The sequence below is a fragment of the Humulus lupulus genome, chromosome 9, assembly GCF_963169125.1.
Source record: "Humulus lupulus chromosome 9, drHumLupu1.1, whole genome shotgun sequence".
NCBI classification, from domain to species: Eukaryota; Viridiplantae; Streptophyta; class Magnoliopsida; order Rosales; family Cannabaceae; genus Humulus; species Humulus lupulus.
Genome location: NC_084801.1, coordinates 161,172,345 through 161,191,685, shown reverse-complemented (window position 1 = coordinate 161,191,685; position 19,341 = coordinate 161,172,345). Strand labels below are relative to the sequence as shown.

At 33.8% G+C, this 19,341-nt stretch overlaps 2 protein-coding genes across 26 annotated transcripts in view; both read right to left on the bottom strand.

The window, feature by feature from the left end:
- Positions 1–6,842, bottom strand: part of LOC133800842 (putative pentatricopeptide repeat-containing protein At3g08820) — a 32,413-nt gene extending 25,571 nt beyond the window's left edge. For 6 of the 24 annotated variants that reach the window (XR_009876636.1, XR_009876635.1, XR_009876633.1 and 3 more), the window contains exons 1-6: positions 6,732–6,842; positions 6,539–6,648; positions 5,286–5,338; positions 4,498–4,543; positions 4,370–4,412; positions 3,540–3,583 (exon numbers count right to left, since the gene is read on the bottom strand). The gene's annotated coding sequence lies outside the window, so the exon portion shown is untranslated. Of the gene's footprint in view, positions 1–3,539; positions 3,584–4,174; positions 4,229–4,369; positions 4,413–4,497; positions 4,544–5,285; positions 5,339–6,538; positions 6,649–6,731 lie in introns of all 24 variants that reach the window. The other 18 variants (XM_062238905.1, XM_062238924.1, XM_062238914.1 and 15 more) reach the window with 16 other exon arrangements.
- Positions 6,843–8,677: 1,835 nt separating this feature from the next.
- Positions 8,678–16,938, bottom strand: LOC133800838 (protein SCAR2). Of its 2 annotated transcripts, none has more exons than XM_062238901.1 (9): positions 16,571–16,938; positions 15,497–15,660; positions 14,897–15,020; positions 14,652–14,778; positions 13,649–13,716; positions 9,872–13,544; positions 9,682–9,768; positions 9,417–9,530; positions 8,678–9,306 (listed from the first exon to the last, which is right to left on the bottom strand). In XM_062238901.1, the coding sequence occupies exons 1-9, from the start codon at positions 16,723–16,725 to the stop codon at positions 9,256–9,258; spliced, it is 4,563 nt and encodes a 1,520-aa protein (XP_062094885.1). In that variant the 5' UTR covers positions 16,726–16,938; the 3' UTR covers positions 8,678–9,255. The 2 variants fall into 2 exon arrangements, with proteins under 2 accessions (XP_062094885.1, XP_062094886.1); XM_062238902.1 differs by having other exon boundaries at positions 13,649–13,713; positions 16,571–16,937.
- Positions 16,939–19,341: the final 2,403 nt, after the last annotated feature.

Sequence of the window (19,341 nt, the reverse complement as noted above, 5' to 3'; positions counted from 1 at the left end):
GTCTAGTGGATAGCTGAAGTCTGGCAGTTCCAAAAAAGTTCACTTTGACGTTAGTATCATCTCTCATTTACACATGCTCCTCCAAACTAGTTGGATTCTTTCTTCTTGTCAGTGCCTGCAAGGAATTAGTAACATGAATTGTAGCACCGGTATCTAACCACCAAGAATTTGAAGGCACATCATTCACGTTTGATTCTAAACAAACCATCACAATTTTTTTTCCTTTCATCTCTAAGGCTCTCTTCAACTTAAAACAAGTGTCTTTCTTGTGCCTCAACTTATGACAGTAGTTGCATTTCCCAGTGAAAATGTCAGTTTTGGGTGCACTAGAAGATCCAACAATTTTTCCATCATAACTGGACTTCTTGAAGTGTGAGTTTCCATAAGGCTTCTTAAAGAAGTTCTTCTTCTGATTGGGATTTTCCTTAAGATTTTCTTTAGGTGTATCCTTGGAAGTCTCCATGGAAATTGAATTTCTCTTCCTATCTTTCATATCATCTTCCTCTTTAGAAAGAATGGTAGTTGTTTACCGAGTTTTTCGAAAACTATAATTATCAGAGATAAGAGAGCTTAGAAAGTAATAAATAAAGATTATCGCACAAGGAGTTTTACGTGGCTGGGGCGTTAAAGAGTCTTAGTCCACGAATCAATTGTATTATAGCTTTTAAGAGCTTAAGTAATGAACTCTCTGAATTTGAGCAGAGTGTATGTTTCTTCCAAAAGAATTCGATCCCCTTCCCCAGTGCACCACTGTTCATATTTATAGGCAAGTGAGTGCACTGGGTTTGGGTCGGACTAATCCGGGCTCAATAAGGGTATAAATATTATTTGCTCTCTGATTGAGGCTTAATACAAAGGATTGTAATATATAAAATACATTAACCAAGGCCCATTGGGCCAGCCTAAGCGTAACCACACTAGAAGACTCACGACAGGATGCTACTCCTGTCTGGGTGTCGTGGGCTTCAAGGGAAATTCGGGGGACAGGATCTGTCAGAGTAGTGGCAGTACAGTTCTAAATCGACGACGTACATTCCCTATGTAATCTCTTTTGCAGGTTAGTTATGGGGACATAACTCCACACTTCTTGGGGTGGTGTCAGTATCAGGGATACTTTATCACGCCCAACCTGGCCACCGGGTCCAAGTCCGTTTACCAACATTCTTCTTCATTTACCAGGGTCCCGGTTCGTTTACCAAGACCCGGGTTCATCCAAAACCGTCCCGGTCTAATCTCGGACTTGGGAGCCACAACCTTTCATTGCATCCCAGGAGGCACCGGAGGACGCAGTCCTGGGAGTATGCAACACGCCAAGGCGATGGTCCTGGCTTCTATTCCGGGATGCCCTTTGGGCTTTACCGAGACTTGGGTCGCCAATGTTCGTTCCGTCTTCGTCTACTGGGCCTGATCTGGGCTTTAAGTCCCTGTGAGGCGGCCCACAAACTCAGAATGTGGATCCATACACTTGGGGAGAAACGGGGATAACAGTAGTCATCTCACTTACAGTCTAAGGAGTTCTTTGAGCGTTGTAACTAGATTGATTTGAGTCAAATGAAGGAGGTAGATACCTCATGACATGCCAGACCAGATAATTATCTCATAAATCAAGGCCAAGCCCCTTCAACTTCATATGGAAAGACACCACCTAACTTGTATGGTTTCTGATGCCATTAACCACATCATAAACAGTATCTTGGATCTTACCCAGGTAGTGCTCCCACTCAGACTTGGGAAACTCCAAATACTTTTCAGTAATGACCTTGAGGAGTTCCTTCGCATTATCAGTCTCAAGAATACTCACGAATCATCATCCATGTGATAGAAGATCACCATCAGAGATCGAGTCATTACATGTTTCATTACTTTTCAGTAATGACCTTGAGGAGTTCCTTCGCATTACATGTTTCATTTAAACTGTTTCATTCCTTATAGGAAGTTTTCTGTTCAATTGTACTACCCTCAGTTGGTTTAGCAGGAGAATCTTCCTTCAATGTTGTGTCAATCTTCATAATTGACAAATTCATCATCAGAGATCGAGTCTATGATTGCTCAAAGCTGAAGGAATACGAGTAACAATTATCAATTTACATTGATCAACATAATCATGTTGTTTGTACTCCTACTCCAACTTGAATGATCCATAAATCCATAAATAACAAAATGATCATTATATGTTAATGTTCTACAAGCAAAACCAAAACCTTTTACAAGTAATGACAATTCATCAATACATTACAATCAAATACATCAATTTATTATCGACAGAACCTTTTACAAGTAATGACAATTCATCAATACATTACAATCTAATACATCAATTTATTATCGACGGGATAAAATAATTGTGTGATTCATAATGCCCAATAAATTTCCTTCACCATTCTAAGGAAACTACCAAATAATATAATTATTGGTATGATAATTTAAATTATTTATATGAATCTTAAAAATTTTCTTTTAACAAAATGTTGGAATATATTAATATCAATTAAGATATTCTGAATTGACGTATTAAATCTTACGAGGAGCAAGAATTTAAGCACTCAATAATATTTATTACAAAAAATAATAATCATTATATATATTTCACATAAATTTGAAATATAATTAAATCAAATTAATTGATAATAATTACTCAAAAAATTGTCGCAATCATTAACAATAATAATCAAGAAATATTATTTTAAAATTCAGAAATAAACCATACAAAAATGATTTCATAAAATACATAAAAGAAAAGAAAATCATTTAATAAACAAACAAATCAATAAATTAACATAAAATTAAATCACGTACAATGATAATTTATGTATATTATTGTCCCTAATAATTAGAAAATTAATTTTGGAGGATAAACACCAAAAAAGGGACCCCACGCGCCCCAAAACAGATCAGTTTTTTTTGTTTGAATCAGAAAACAATACGTCATTTCACGACGTGTCGTTCGCACAGGCCTAGGGTCTCCTTCTTCGCCCATTTTGCAAACTGGTTGGGCTCGTCGACCCGTTTGTAACGCGCCAAAAAAAAACTTTTTGCCACAATTTTGAGCCCAAAAGATGTAGAATTGTTCCTTAAATCAATTCCTAGAGATTTATGGGGTTTATTTAGACAAAAAAAAAAAGTTCTCTAAAAAATGCATCCAAGAAACAAAAATTGAAGCTCTTAAACTATGGAAAAACTAAAAAAATTAGCTTATGTGATACATGAAAATTGGGGTAAAAAATGCAAATAAGTTTCTAATCATCTTTACAATATCACACAAGCTTCATTTTATATCAAAAATCCCTAAAACCAAAATTCACACAATTATTTCAAAAAAAAAATCCAAAAAAAAAAATAGAAAACTATATATTGGCTACATGCAACCAATTTTGACAACTTTAAAACCAAATGCAATAGCTCTAGTACCGATTGATAAAACTTAAATGAGCAACAAACAATTACAAAATGATTTCACATAAGCAAGCTCATCAAACAATAATTTGCATTTGAGTTTCAAAGTATATCAAATCCAATAAAAAGGATTAGAAACAACTAACCTCCACCACTAAGGCTTTGAGCTTGAATAAATATCATCTTAACCCTGAAAATAACCAAGAACTATTATTAGAAGATCAGGTGAGATTAGGGATGACCATCGGTGTGGTCAGTTTTTACACTATAAAAATCCAAATTTCGGTTTTCGTCTATACAATTTTGAACTGAAAACCGACAGACCATTTTAAAAGTTAAAAAAAATTTGACCGTTGCAATCCACAGTTTGATTGGTTTAAACTATTCAAATCTATTTTTTTATTAATTTTTAAATATGCCTATACAAGAAAATTTAGTGGCAATAATAAATATAGATCATTGGAATCCATTGTTTAGCATTTTAAAATCTGAAAAAGAATCTAAGTTGGAGACAATTTAAAGTTTAAGATTTTTTTTTTACTTTTGGTAACTAATTAAAATTCAATGTCTAAACTCAATACACATTTTAAGAACTACAATCACAATACACAAAAACATAGTTTAAAGAACAAAGTCCAATACAAATCTATATCCAAAACCAAACACAAAATACATTCAAGAGTCCAAATTACAAACCATTGAAATAAGTAATGTACATGCGCATTGACCATTGAAATTAAAAACCAAAATTCAAATTCAAATTAATAGATAGAAAACAAACTCCCGAATTCAACATTATTCATGGCAGTACTCAAGGTCAAGCAATCACTGGCATCTAAGACAAAACAAAGAAATGCCCAAATAAATAATATTAAGAGAATAAAGTGAAACTTTAAACAAATTCATAATATCAATTGATATACTACTACTTAAAAATTCAATTCCTTCAAAGAAACTAAATTAGGTGAGATATTACCTTAATATCTCAGTTGTTTTTATCGTCCCACAAAATCCATAACCTAAGAAAAGAAAATAAATTCATAAATATGACATATACTAAAAAACTTCAATTAACATAGTATTAATTATTAAATAATATATTACCTGGTGAAACTTGTTATGCCTTTAAACCTTCAAAAGCATTAAGTACCTTTGGTTCACACGATAAAAATAGGTCCAAATTAAGTATAAAAATAAAAGGAAAAAAAGAACAAGTCATATTAACGACTAAATGAATATAATATAAATCACATTGACAAATCACGAATCTACAATAAATACGGGCATACATGCATGCTGTACAAGAGGATTTGATGGAATTCAATTAACATAATCATATTTCATATATAAACACACGGAAGTATTAATGACCATAGCTTACTGTAAAAAAAGATTTGATGAAATTCAATTAACACAATCATATATGACAATAGCATATATAACAAGTATTATGTGTATGAACTCTTTCATTTTGTTATAGATAAGAAGTGAAAGAATAGATAGTGCAGTAATGTTCAACAAACTAAATTTATATTCATGAAATAAACCAGGTTTCTATAAGTAGATTTTTTTTTTCAATTTTCACTGCCCATTTTACCAACCTGTTTTTTCCCTTTTTTTTCTTTAAATAAATGTAATAACAATAACAAATGACGTATTCAACTCAGAAACAGAGATTAGATGAATATATCAACACAAAATATATCACAAATAGAGATTGTGGCCAAGTCATAACACAAAATATATCACAAATTAGAATTAACTGGTGTAATAAACTCTATTTCATCACAGATTTATAATTCTATCATATTCAAGAGACAAAGATTTAATATCAGATTTAGAAGAAAAAAAGCATCAAATTATTCAAGTTCAAGAGTTTGGGGATGGCTTACACTTATTATAGGACTGATGGTCATGGAAGGGGATCTACTTTATAATCGCTGGACTGATAAACAAGTGAACTTCATCATGCTCCAAAAGAAATATATATATATAGGACCTGGGGCATTAATTTTCCCCATGTAGGAGCGTTTTCTATTTTCGGTACTTGAAAAATTATAACATTTTTTTTAATGACTGTGTACATGATAGTTATAGTACGCTTCCCGCCAATATTTTAGAAATTTCGAATAATTTATAGTGCCGAAATAAAGTTCAAACAGTTTGTTTTCCACGCGTATAACAAAGACTGTTTGAACTCTGATTTTGACACTGTAAATTATTCAAAATTTCTCGAAAATTTAGTAGGATACTTATTACAACTATCACGTACTCCATCATACAAAAAAAAAATAGTTATAATTTCTCCAAGTCACAAAAATAGAAAATGTCTCTACGGTAGGGGCAAAAATGATGCCCCTACCTAAGAAAATTCTTTTATATATATAGGTGCATCACTTTGCTCCTACCATATGGTATTTTCTATTTTCGGTACTTGAAGAAATTATAAACCAATTTTTTTTATAACAGCATATATGATAATTATAGTAAGCATCTCATTAATTTTCAAAAAATTCGGATAAATTTACATTATTGAAATCAAAGTTCAAATAGTATATTTTCTAAGCATATGAAATAATGTTTGAAGTCTTATTTTAGCACCGTATATTATTCAAAAAATTTGGCAAAATTTCTGGCAAGATAACTATTATAAAAATTAAGTTATAATTTTCCTGAGAGTCGAAATTGAAAAAAAACTAGTATGATAAAGGACAAAAGTGATGTTCATACCTAAAAAAAATTCTATCAAAGACATAATTTTAAATCTTTAAGCCTGCAAGATTGTCAACTAAAGTTCATTCTCCACAATGATTTAAATACTTTGCTATCCAGTAGTTTTTTGTATATATAACTAAAGGCTTAAGTTTCAGTGTCGTTTAGAAACAAAAAAACATTATATACACTAAAAATCCTTGCAAACCCATATCAGAATCTTTTAATCTCGATTACCCATATCTAATATTCAAATAAATTCCATATAAAATAGCTATATTTGCTTCTAAAATACATCAATCGACGAAGAATATAAAACTCCATATCAGATAAATATAATCTTCAATTGCTAGAAAGATAACGTTGCAACCCATTCAACGTATCAAATAAAAACAAAAAATGATTCAAGAGTTTCGGGAGGGCTTAGGCTTACAGCAATAGCGGATGGAATTATGGAAGGGGATCTTCACCTGCAGTCGTCGTTCCTACTGCAGCAGCGGAACTACAGCGGCAGGGGAGTGGGGATGAATTACAGCATCGTGCCTGCAAAGGAGAGAGAAAGAGTGAGTGATAGAGATGGGATGAGATGAGATGAGATGGAGAAAGACGCTTGAGGAGGTCCTAACTTGCTTAGCGCCGCTGCCTTGTCCATAGTGAGAGGAGAGAGTGAGTGAAAGAGATGAGATGGAGAGAGTGAAAGAGAAACCGGAGAAAAAATGGCCTGATTATAGTCAAAATTATATATATGGAGAGAGATTAAATTGGGCTAAAATAACCAATATTTTTTAAAAAATTATATTTTCATACTTAATTTTTTTGGTAAATATATCAAATATTTTTTAAATATTGCATTTTTATACTTAGATTTTTTTTCGATAAATATATCAAATATTTTTAAAATATTACATTTTTATACCTATTTTTTTTATTATTTTCATAAATAATAAAAGTAAAGAAAAAATAAAAAATTTTAATTATTTTCACTTTTTTATTATTTCTCAAAATAACTATTTTAAATAAAAATTAATAAATATTTTATTAAAATTAATAAAAATATATAATTTAAAATAATTGAAAACTTATATTTTTCCTTCAATTTAAAATGAGTTTTTTTTTTTAAAAAAGTGAAGAAAAAATATAAGTTTTAGATTAATTTTAAATGATTTTAAAAATAATTTAAAATTGAAAACCTATATTTTTCTATTATTTCTCAAAATAATAATAAAAAAAATAAGTATAAAAATGCAACATTTTAAAAACATTAGGTATATTTACCGCAAAAAAAATAGATATAAAAGTGCAACATTTTGAAGATATTGAATATATTTATCACAAAAAAAAAGATTAGGTATAAAAGTGCAACATTTTGAATACATTGGGTATTTTAGCCGCAATTTACTCTTATATATAATATAAAATTTATAAATAATGAATGTCATATATGTTCGGTCGGTTAAGGTTAAAATGGTCGATGTGTGATTAAATTCAAAACTGATCGAATAAGAGCGGTTTTAACAGTCAGTGGATTTTTTGGTGTTCGATTTTTTCACTGTTCGCACCGTCATTTTTTTCTGGATTTTTGTTCAACCCTAGGTGAGATAGTCTCTTTTGGAGCATCACAGCACTCAACCAAGTCTGAAAAACACCACCTCCTTATATCAAAATGTGTATATAAGATATATCCTAATTTAGTTATTGAGTATTGACTTTGAATCAAATGAGTGTATGTAAAACCAAAAGATTGATCATATAATTTAGTAGTGTGTGTCCAATGAGATCACCTATTTATTTCGAAAAATAGCATCATCTCATTATGGTCTCCAATAATAATATTATCATGCTTTAGCATATATAGTGTTTAACAATAAATTTATGTATTTATACTAGTCCACATAATTTATTTCCAACAAATGAGCCTCCGCTTGAGAGACTACTCATACCCTTATTCTTGCCAAATGTTCCAACGATATAGTTCAACGAGCCAACGGTCATATAATAAAACTATATAAATATACGTAACTATTTATATTAACCTTATACGTAACTATTTATATTAACCTTAGCTTTAAGCTTAAGACTACTTAATAAAATATTGTGTTTGCTAATTCTCTCTTTTAGCAATTAAATTATTGCACTACTTAAATATTTTTATTTCGTATGTTTCCAATTATTGTGATCTTTATATTTTCTAGTACTTTTTCTTTGTAAAAATTTGTTTAGAACAACCATTTCATGTCTTGCATTTTATTTACAATGTCTCTAGTTCTTACAAACTAATCCTCTTTACCTTTATAATCTTTATTTGTAATCACTAGTTTATATTCCAGTAGATTAACTAGGCTTAATCGTTACTAACTAGGTCGGTTATTTAATCTAAATCTAAGTGTTGCTAACAAAAAGAGTAAAATCAGTTGGATAAGTAATAATTATTGGTAATGATATTTTCCAAAAGGAAGGACTACCTTATTAAAAAACACAAAAGTAAAGGACATTCTTGCAAAATGAAAAAGCAAAGCTGCTTGTGCAAGGGAAGGAAGAGAAAACAGAACAAAACCAAAAGAGACCCACATACTTGAATTAACCAGCCATACAGAACGCCAGAACTGCCTCTTTCATAAATGGGAGCGGTAAAAAAATTGAGGAAAAAAAAAGACCCAATAAATGAGTACATACATATACATACATAAATGCATAGAAAACGTGCTACATACAACATTACAAAAATTTCATTCAAAAGCATTTTACATGTCAAAATTTATACACTCCAACACAATTTACACTGACTATGATCTTCAAATGTTGCGATCAACGCCATATTCAATAGCTCCGCCGCTTGCACGCTGAGCCTTCTCGTAGTATAAAAGATTCTGATTTTTCTTTTCTTTTCTTTTCTTTTTTCCCACACAAATTTCAGTGGGACAGAACAGAGTCTCTTGGTGAATAACAGGGTATTGTGGAGAACGATATAGAAAGAAAGGAGGGAATTTTGAGAAGAAGTGAGAATGGGTGGTGTATATTACATCAACATTGAATAGGAAAAGAAGAGTTGAAAGGAGATACATATAGAATTACTACTTGCACTAAAGAGCAGAGAATAATGGTCCCCTAACCCAGTTACCTTTCTCAGCTGTAAAATTAGTTCTTTTTTTTTCAAGAATCACTCCAATTATCATCATCTTCATCATCACTTCCTGCCAATGCCTAAACCAAAATCCAAAATAGTTATTTATCAGAAACAGACTCAGAGTTAGATAATACATGCACAAATATGTATATATGTAGTAGATTGTTGAGCCAGAAAGAGAGGGAACCTGGCGAATCGCATTTGCTTTCTCCAAGATTGCAGCAACCCTCAAATTGGTCTTAGGAGTGGGACCAGGCATGCTAGGCCTTGTTGTTGATGTAGCAGGCTTCAAATTAAAGGACTGAAGCAACAAAAAAAGTACAAAATCATGCAACTATTGCCTTAACTAAAAAAGTTAAGATATATATAATATTTTAGAAAAAAGAAAGAGCACGATCAAATGTTCTAAGAAATCTAACTTGACTAACTTTTGAATTAGACAAAACCCTAACCTTAGCGCGTATCTGTTCAAGTAATGAGTCTCTTTCATCTGTCTTTGGTCCATTCTGAGGCCGAACTCTTTCAGCTACCTTTCTCAACTAAAAATTATTCAACATGTTACAAATCAAGTATATGTCAATGTCAGGAATCAAACCTTAACAGGGGTGCATGAGAAAACTATCAACTATCAACTATCATTACCTTGCTTTTGCCGTGTGCATTAACTTCATCAATAAGGGGATTCCTAGGACGAGGGAGCTTGTTCACTAGATGTCCATTTGGTCTCTCAACCTCAGAGTCTGGCATCATAGTAGAATTAGTTGACAACCAGGTCTTTTCTCCCTCTGGCATCAGTAAACTAAGCCGAGCCTGTTCATCTACCATGGTTGGAGGTGGCAATGAATTTCCTTGTTCTTCTTCTGAATTCTTCAATAATTGCTTATTCTCCATAGTATCAACACCTGTTTCAGGAGGACCTACTTCGTTCATAAGCTGGCTCACATCTTGTGAGTCAGCATGATTTTGTCTGCTTGTACTTTCAGTGGGCACTGTCGGTGACAAGAAATTTGAACCGGAATGCATTGTATCTCTCTCTACAGCAAGATTACTGTGCTCATATCTCTCACTAGAAACCTCTGGTAATGTTAAGAATGGGTTCAGGGATTGTGTTCCACCAAAAGTAAAGGGATTGTATTGACTATTGGCATCATTAACAATTCTTGGTAACTGCATCGAATATGTAGGAGGCTGTACCAAATTACCCACTAAAGGCTCAGCAACATGCAGAGATTTCTCATTCTCTTCAATGGTGAGAGGAAAAAATGGATGTTGAGGCGGCTGCATCCCACCCTGAAATACTGGAAAATTAACTTGAGCATTCTCATTACCTCCAAACGGATGCATTGATGGAAACAAGCCCTGGCCAAATTTCCCCATCCTCCACTGCATAGGAGGTAAGGGAGGCAACGGTGGCATCTCCCCCAGATCAACTTGAGTTACTTCTGGGAGCAAGGTGACGCTAGAAGGAGCAAACTCAGATGAACTTGATGCTTGCTTTATGACATCAACTTCAGGGCCTGCAGATTTTAATGAGAATTCCGAGGTTGAAGATTGGCTTGGAAGGTCTTCTAGACTTGACTCAACAGAAGCATCGACCCAAGTTTCTTGACTAAAGTGTTTTGGAGATATGATCTGTTCTGAAGGAAGACTTGATGCGTTTATACTTGCTCTGTCTACTTGCAGGCATTCCACGTGCAAATTTTCTGAAGGAATATCTGGATGAGAATCGGCATCCTCTGTTTCCACACATTCTGCACGATCTTGATCAGCTTGCAACTTCAGAAACTTCTCTAAAAGAGTCTCTGGATGAATACCTGCTTCATACCGTAGCAAATCATCCATACCAGCCTGGTCAGCTTGCAACTTTGCTGACTTCTCTGAAGAAATTTTTGCCTCTGGAAGGGGACAGGTAGGTAAAGACACAGTATCTTCTCCACTATCTACATGATGACCATCACAAGGTCTAAATTCTGATTCCTGATCGTTTGGATTAAAAGATGGTGACACTGCAGTGATATCAGAGGCAGACACACTGTACTGGGCCTTTTCAGCTGAGGATACATCATCATCAGCAGCAGCAATTTTAGAACTGAAATGACCATAAGAATCTGGAATACTTGGGTTCAAACCAGAACCTGAGGAAGCAGCTTTCATAGGATGTAATTTTTCCAGTGCTGCTGATTCCGTGGCATCTTCTGGAGAAACTCCCACATCAAATGCCCCCTCTTCTTGTTGGGGAACCACAAATTCTAGATATTGTTGCAGATTTGTTGGACTCCTTGATGAAAAACATTCTGTACAAGGAGGTAAACATATACCATTGCACCTGTTATCAACAATGTTGGCAGAGTCGGCAGAATCAACCGCTGCATTTTCTACTTCAACTGTTTCATGTACCACAGTATCCGAGTTTGCAAGATCATCACCACCAGCATCACTTAGATATCCAGATGGGTATTCCAGAGAAACAACATTGGTTCCAACTGCATCCCCAGAGCTTCTAGGCTGACCTATCGGTTCAAAAGCCTCTGTTCCAGAAATCTCTTCAACATCTGGTTTTTCCTTGGAATGTGAAACTTCTGCTTCAGCAGAAATGACCTCACAATAAGATACATTGTCACTTGAAATTGAGAACTGCAGCTCCTTTAAGCCAAGGGTCTGCGGAGAATCCACAGTAGAAGGTATCTCTTTGATATGGCTCTTTTCAGTATCCATAGTAGGAGGTAAATCTTCTAAGTTGGCTCCATTTGCTGTAACAGCATCACCCACTTTCAAAACCACATTTCCAGCTTCTGACACATCAGAATGATCACTAGACAGAGTAAAATTGTTAGGCAATACAGACATAGCAGAATCAGTTTCTGAGACTGGTAATGATGAGAAGCAGAGCTGCTTTTCTGTGATTGAATTACTCGGTGACTCAATTTCACCACTGACCAAACTTTTATTCGAATCTTCAACTTCAACAAGTGCTTGAGATACATCATTTAGAGAATTGCCTCTGCTTTCCTTTCCAGAATCTAGCTCTGAAATGTTTGACAAATGGAGTGCATCATCAGAAATGACATTAGGATTATCTTCCAATTCATTAACAATATATCTTTCAGAAGTCTCTGTCATGTCATCATTTTCTTGGGAGGAATCTTGGAAATCAACAGGTAATGACTCAACCATAGTTGTCCCATTTTCAACAGTGTCAGGTACTTCAGAATTGGGGTTGATACATTCAGGGGATGTTTCAACTATTTGAGGTCCATCCGATAAGTCTGTTGTCAATGAGCTAGCACCAGGGTCTAACTGCAGTGGGCTAGGATACAAATTATTAAGCAAGACACCATTAGATGCATTTCCATGATCAGGAATGCCTTCTTTCTCAATGCATATGTCACGGGACACCACAAACTCATCATCTTTGGCTCCTATAGGCTCTGCAATTACAGAGAACTTATTGGTTGACTTATCTACAATTTCAGTACCACAAATTTCAGGAGGGGATACTTTAGCATCTCCATCAAAATCTGATGGTATATTCTCAACAACACTGCTTGGAGTATCAGAGTAAGAGAAACTTGATCTGTTTTTCTTGAATGAATTATTCCCATCATCTGATGTAGAAAAGTTCCCAAGTGATTGAGTGTCTGAAAGATGAGCTACACACTCAAGGTGTTCTTCATTTGCATCAGAATCAGCTGCATGCATTGCAGCAGTCAAAAAGCGTAGATTCCTACTATGCCTATACTCATTGTCTGTTTCCAATTCTGACTCCATGCTAGCAAGAGCATCCATGTAATTGTCTACCTCACTGGTCATATCATCAGATTCATACCCATTGACACCCCTCTTATTTTTGCCTTCTCGGACACTTGCCTTCTCAACTTGCACTGCGCGGAGAGGGGAAAATCTTTTTGCAGTCTCGTCATTAAAGGTTGTATCAGGCACCTTGACAATTTCTCTACCAACTACCTCCTTGTCATAACCATTCACAGATTGGCTTAATGCAACCTCGTGGACATTAGGTGATGAACTTGCACTTCTATTCCTTGGTGACCTTTCTGCAGGACTTACTGTACTGATTTCAAGTATTCTAATCCCTGGTTCACTTGTATAGCCTGATGATGTTACGAGTGCTGGAGTAAAAGAAGTTTCACAGGCCAGTTCACGCTCAGGTGGAGTCTCTACAAACCTCTCCATGTAACTTTTCCCTGTCTTGGAATCAACTGCAGATCCATTTATCTGTTTTCTCTTCAATTTAACCAGACGTGCAGAGTCACTATGACCATTCTCAATACGCTCCTCCAGGAACAACTGATGCAGTCTGCACTATTTAAAACAATGAGTTACCAATCTATACTAATGCATAGACACCACAACATTTGATGTAATTGATTTAATGAACCAATATGAAATAAGAGCCCTCACTTTGCATGTGATGTTGGAGCAACTTCAGGGGTCGTTTCCCCATTCCTCCAGCGCATTCCTTTCTTCTGCTAAAACAAAGGCCAAAAATCAACACCTTACAACACAAATATGTACAGTACAGCAATACTTTGACATCAGTACAGGAGAAGTTGATTCCCCAAATACTCTGCCCATGAGGAAGCAGCCACAGTATTGGCGGGCAGGAAATGATATGTAGAGTACATTATGTATAATTAAGAACTTATGCATGTCTATATGAGTGTGATAAATTGCACACTGCACACTTGTATATAGAGACATGATCTATCACTAGTATGCATGTGTATAGGTACTTTTATCATATTTTCCTGTCATTTACATTCCAAATTAAGTTTCAATCTCCTGAGGCTTCTCACAGAACCTTTGACAAAGTAAAAAGCAAGATTTGCTGAATTTTAGTAGAAGTCAGGAATTAAAAATAATAAAAACTAAATCAAGTTTCAAGTTGGAGATACAAATAAAATGTTATTTCAAACATAAATAATTTAATTAAAAGAACAGATCGATGAAGCTCACTCAATTTGACAGACTATATAATATTGAATAAAACTCCTCGTAAAAGGCTCCACTGTTAAAATACTTGAAAGGAATAAATGTAATGTGTTTCATCGTATAGTTACAATTTTTTCATATAGGAGCAGCAATTTTCTAAAACCAATTTGAGCACGAGTCTTCTCATGTATATACACTAAGCCAAGTTAACTCATTTCAACATACTAGAGAAATTAACAAATTCACATAACCTACAGCAATTGATGTTCAGATAATATAGTAATATGCAATGTGACATGTGACATGTGACATGTGACATGTGACATGTACTATTTTTATTCAAACAATTCTTTATTGCACCCATTAACATATATATTGCACTTACTAGGACTCTGAACTTATATATTGCAATATACAATTAACATATAAGTTTGTACTTACTAGTTCAGCAACATTCATTATATTATAGTACCTTCACTTTACGGTTTTTCTTTTCACGATGAGCCTCTCCTGTTGTCATTCCAGATGCTACATCCACTTTGAAGAATGATGGATCAGTATAACGCTTCAAACATGCTCCAGCTCCCGCAACATCAAACCTAGTAGAAATAAATAGATACTTCAAAACTTTCGAGTGGTAAAATCAAGTCTGCGCAGTTTGCTAGTTCCTCCTTTTGCATTAAAATGACTAAAGTACAAACACTATAGAAAACATACTTGTCCAAAAGGAATAACCGTGGTGGGCCCCGAGACTCTTCATATGAATCCATTACAAAGCGAGGCAAATCTCCACGGGCCACCAGATTTTGTTCAGAGCGCAAATTAGGATGCCAATCAACACCTACAGTTGAACAATTATGATAATTTCTAGCAATCAAAAACCAACTGATGGTATGCAACTACAAAAAACCTTTTATAAGTAAACAAATCAAAATTCAATATAAATTATGAAAGAAAAAAACTGTCGGACTCACAAACCATATAAAAGCATGTCAAATTCTGTGGCTTCCGAGAGCTTATCATAAAAACATACAAAATTAAAAAAGTAGCATAATCCAAGATACACCGTAGCTCTTTTTCCTAAATGTGTGCATAGCATACATATATATATATATATATATATATACATATATGTAGATGACAGTTCTAAAAGAAAAGAGGTTCAGATGAGGGATAACAATATGAGGTATGAGCTACCTAACAATTAACTTCCAGAACCATTTATGTAAAAATGGTGGGAAAAGAAAAAAGAAATAAATAGAGCACAGTGTAGTACATCAGTAATTTAACCATAAAACATTAACCGTGTAATCTAACCTGAATTGCAGAAAAATGATGAATGAGTAGTTTGGGACAATAGTGCCTTCTCAATTGGAGGAAATTCTGCTTCTAATTGTTGAACACGAACCATTAAACCATGACCTCTTGCAGAAGTCGCCATTACTTCTTCATGCAAATCATGGAATATTTCAGCAGCAAACCTATAAAAGCCATGTGCGATAAATATGAAATGATACTTCTGATGTTGAAATCTCAATAGATTTATCTTATTATAAGAGGAGAAAAATGCATTACAAGTGGGCTCAAGACTCAAAACTCAAAACGATGTCATGCAGAGCATATGATAAATATTTAGATATAACTGATGTCATTTTAACCTTTGTAACTTTTTTTAACGAGGTTTCAGCGGATTTTTTGTTAGACTGTATTAATATATTTTTTTAGCCTAATTAATAATAAAAATATGAAGGGAAAAAAAATTGAGGAGGCCTTTTGCCCCTCTAAGCCACCATGCGGCTCCTTGCTGCTAATGCGGAAGCTCAAAATTAAACATCTGAAGCTCAAGGGCAATTTATTTCTGGGAGGTGATATAACCATAAATTCTATCTCTACGTTTCGAGACATCAGAATCATATTCCATTTGAAATTTACATCAAATTTGAAGTTGGTACTCAAATAATAAAATTGGGAGGGAAACAGAATAATGCGCCAAAACATACGTAAAAGCGACCTACACGAAGCTCGCTCAGATCAGCAAGGCCAATTCAGCCTTAAAATCGACAAAGTTCAGCAAATCCTATACTCAAATCCGAAAAAAAAAAGCCCCGTTAAGAGAGCAATTCAAACCCCACAGGTTCAGCATTTCATTTCAGTCACTACTACGAGTCATACCAAACCTAAAACAGAAACGAAGAAAAACGCTCATGCGATTGACAATAAACTCTAAATCTAAAGCTCAATTTCCTAATTCAACGCTAGTTTCAACCACCATAGTGGAATTCTCAGTCAAACAGTTCCAAACTAAAACCCAAGAAGCTCAGCATTCCAAACTAACAAAAAACAACAATCTAAAAAACAAAAACGAGACAAAATCTAGAACAGGAAGCTCACTCCGCTAGGTCTCCGAGCTGGCGCAAGACGCCGACGAGGCCAGCCATGGCCACACCTTCCAATAGAGCTTCTGGATCATCTTTATCGGCAGCTTTATACAGCTCAGGATCCGCCAATCCATACTCGCTCCTCACCCGGTACCTCGTCAAAGGCATATTGAAACCAACACAATACCAAACCCTAGCTTACTCAGCAACAGAGAGAAGAGGAAACACAGTACAGTCAGCTCAGCGCAGCTCAGGCTCTTCGATTCACATTTCCGCCATGAAAATTCTGCAGAAGGGGGAGAGAGAAAGTGCCTTTGGAAATTGGGCAAAAAGAGACGAAATAAATTAATATTACGGTGGTGGTCACAGATATAACAGACGTGATGAGAGTGTGTGTGAGACTGTAAGAAAATACTAATTTATTTTTTATTTAATTTTTTTAAATTAATAAATAAGAATTTTCGAATAATTTTGTTTTTGGGCTTTGCTCGCCGCATTTGGTGCCGCTTATGGTGCGACTCGTCGTATTGGATCATGCTCTTCAAATTTAACATTTTTCTCGTTTTGTGGGTTTCGATCCGCTGCTTCCGCGACCACAGTGTGATTTGGTGCTCTCTACTTGATGCTGAAAGACGTGTTTTGCAATACACGACTTTTAGTGGAGATTTGTCTTTGAAATTACGCTCCGATTAGAGTTCTTTTTTAAGAATTAGACAAAAATAAAAAAATTAAATAATTAATTTAGAGTGGTCATTTAAAAAGAAGTTAACCTACATATGACTATGAGAGAGGGGTTCACGTGAGCCTAAGAAAAATAAACCTTACATTACACGTAATTATTCAATTTTTTCTCCCTTGAAAAAAATAATAATTCAATTTTTTTTCTTTGCGAGTACATAATACATTTAACCATAATAATACTACACTATCAATCGTACCATAGATTATATTAACATTAATTTTAAGTTCTTGATGCCCTATCTCAAAGAATACTTAATCTTTTTTAATATTAATTATATAACTGTTATTCAGATTTCCGGATAGCGTTTAGATTGATGTCCTCGGGGAAGCAGAATTATCGATGTCTTTCACGGTAGGTGACCAGAGCTCGCGGATGAACAGAAAGGCTTCGCCTCTCCCGTTTAGTGTCCGGATTACTCTTCCAAGCAAACACAACACGGAAACTCGTCAACTCTCCCAGACTCCCGAAGGGGTATCCTTCGGGGAAGCCCCTTCCAGGAGAAGCTCTTCGAGTGGTCTTCGCGGAAACAGTTCCGTGCCTCGCACGGAACAAAGCCAAACGGTCGAGTTCTGGAGGAGGCATATTTGGAATGATATCCGCCTGACACAGGATCCCGCCTGACACGCCCGTCAGGTCAAAGCCGCACACATCCCAGCACGCCTAAGGGTACCTTTTCGCCTACTGTTCCACTGACAACTTGGAAAAGACGGCTGACTTTGTGTGTTCCCCATACTTTCACGTAAATATACCCACATAGAGTCTTGTAGCCATGCTACTACAGTAATTGTATCCCTATTTATGGCTGGTGTAATTAAGACTCATGTACGTAGAGAAAAACCCTAATCCGAAACCCTAGCTATAAAGACCCCTTCATTTTACAAGAAGAGGGACGACCAACAAATCACATAGCAAAAACTCTACTAAAATCTCTCTAGCTTCATCTTCTTCAAGAGAACCCGAGAGAAACACTGTGAGTGTGTGAAGTTCTTGTGCACCAGCCATCTTACTGTAACCTTTTCCAAGTACAATAACATCGACTCGTGGACTAGGGCTTGTTAACGCCTGAACCACGTAAAAACACTGTTTGTTTAGTTACATTTCAGCATTTCTACAGTTCTTATCTTTTTATTATTCTGTTTGTATTCGTTTCCGAAAAACTCGGTAAACAATAACAAATTAGGAATGAAAATTGAATAATCATATAAATTTATGTATACTAAGTACAATGCATGTTTGCTTAGTTTTTTTTAAAAATTTATTAATTATTTTTATTAAGCTTTTATGATTGCTATATAAATTTTAAATAAATAAATAATATTATATATAAAATAATGATATAAATATATTAAAAGAAAAATTAAACAAAAAAACATTATTTATGATTTTTCTTTTAAATAATACTATAACATTTTAAATCACAAACTAAAAACCATTACATTTAAGGTACAAAACATTCATGATATTATTCAAATCATACTTTAATTATTGGAGAATAAACTTCTTTATTATTGATAGAAGATAAATGTTATTTTAATTTCTTATTCAGTTACACAATCATATTATATGTACACACGATACTTATATATAATATATTTATTATGTATTATATATTATTGTAATAATAATATTTTATAACATATGAATTTATATTAATATAATTATTAAATATTATTATAATAATAATATTTAATTTTATATTAATATAATTACTAAATATTTATTTTAGTAAAATTTTATAAAAATTAGGATTATATATTATATGTTATATATTATTATAATAACATTTTACAACATTTGAATTTATATTGATATAACTAATAAATATTTAATTTTGTATTATATATTATTATTATAATAATGTTATTTTATAACATTTGAATTTATATTAATATAATTATTAAATAGTTATTTTTAATTAGTTTTAAAAGTATATTCTATTAAATATTTAGAATATTTTGTTAAAGTTAACAAAATATTTTGATAAAACCTAGATTTTATACTATATATGTTAGATTAATATGAAAGTAGGCATATGAACAATT

Excerpts from the sequence above, each read along its gene's own strand:
- LOC133800838 (XM_062238901.1), bottom strand. The coding sequence starts at position 16,725 with ATGCCTTTGACGAGGTACCGGGTGAGGAGCGAGTATGGATTGGCGGAT. Across the intron at positions 15,661-16,570 it reads CAGCTCGGAGACCTAGCGGA|GTTTGCTGCTGAAATATTCC; the intron begins GTGAGCTTCCTG and ends TGGCTTTTATAG. Across the intron at positions 14,779-14,896 it reads CGGTTATTCCTTTTGGACAA|GTTTGATGTTGCGGGAGCTG; the intron begins GTATGTTTTCTA and ends TATTTCTACTAG.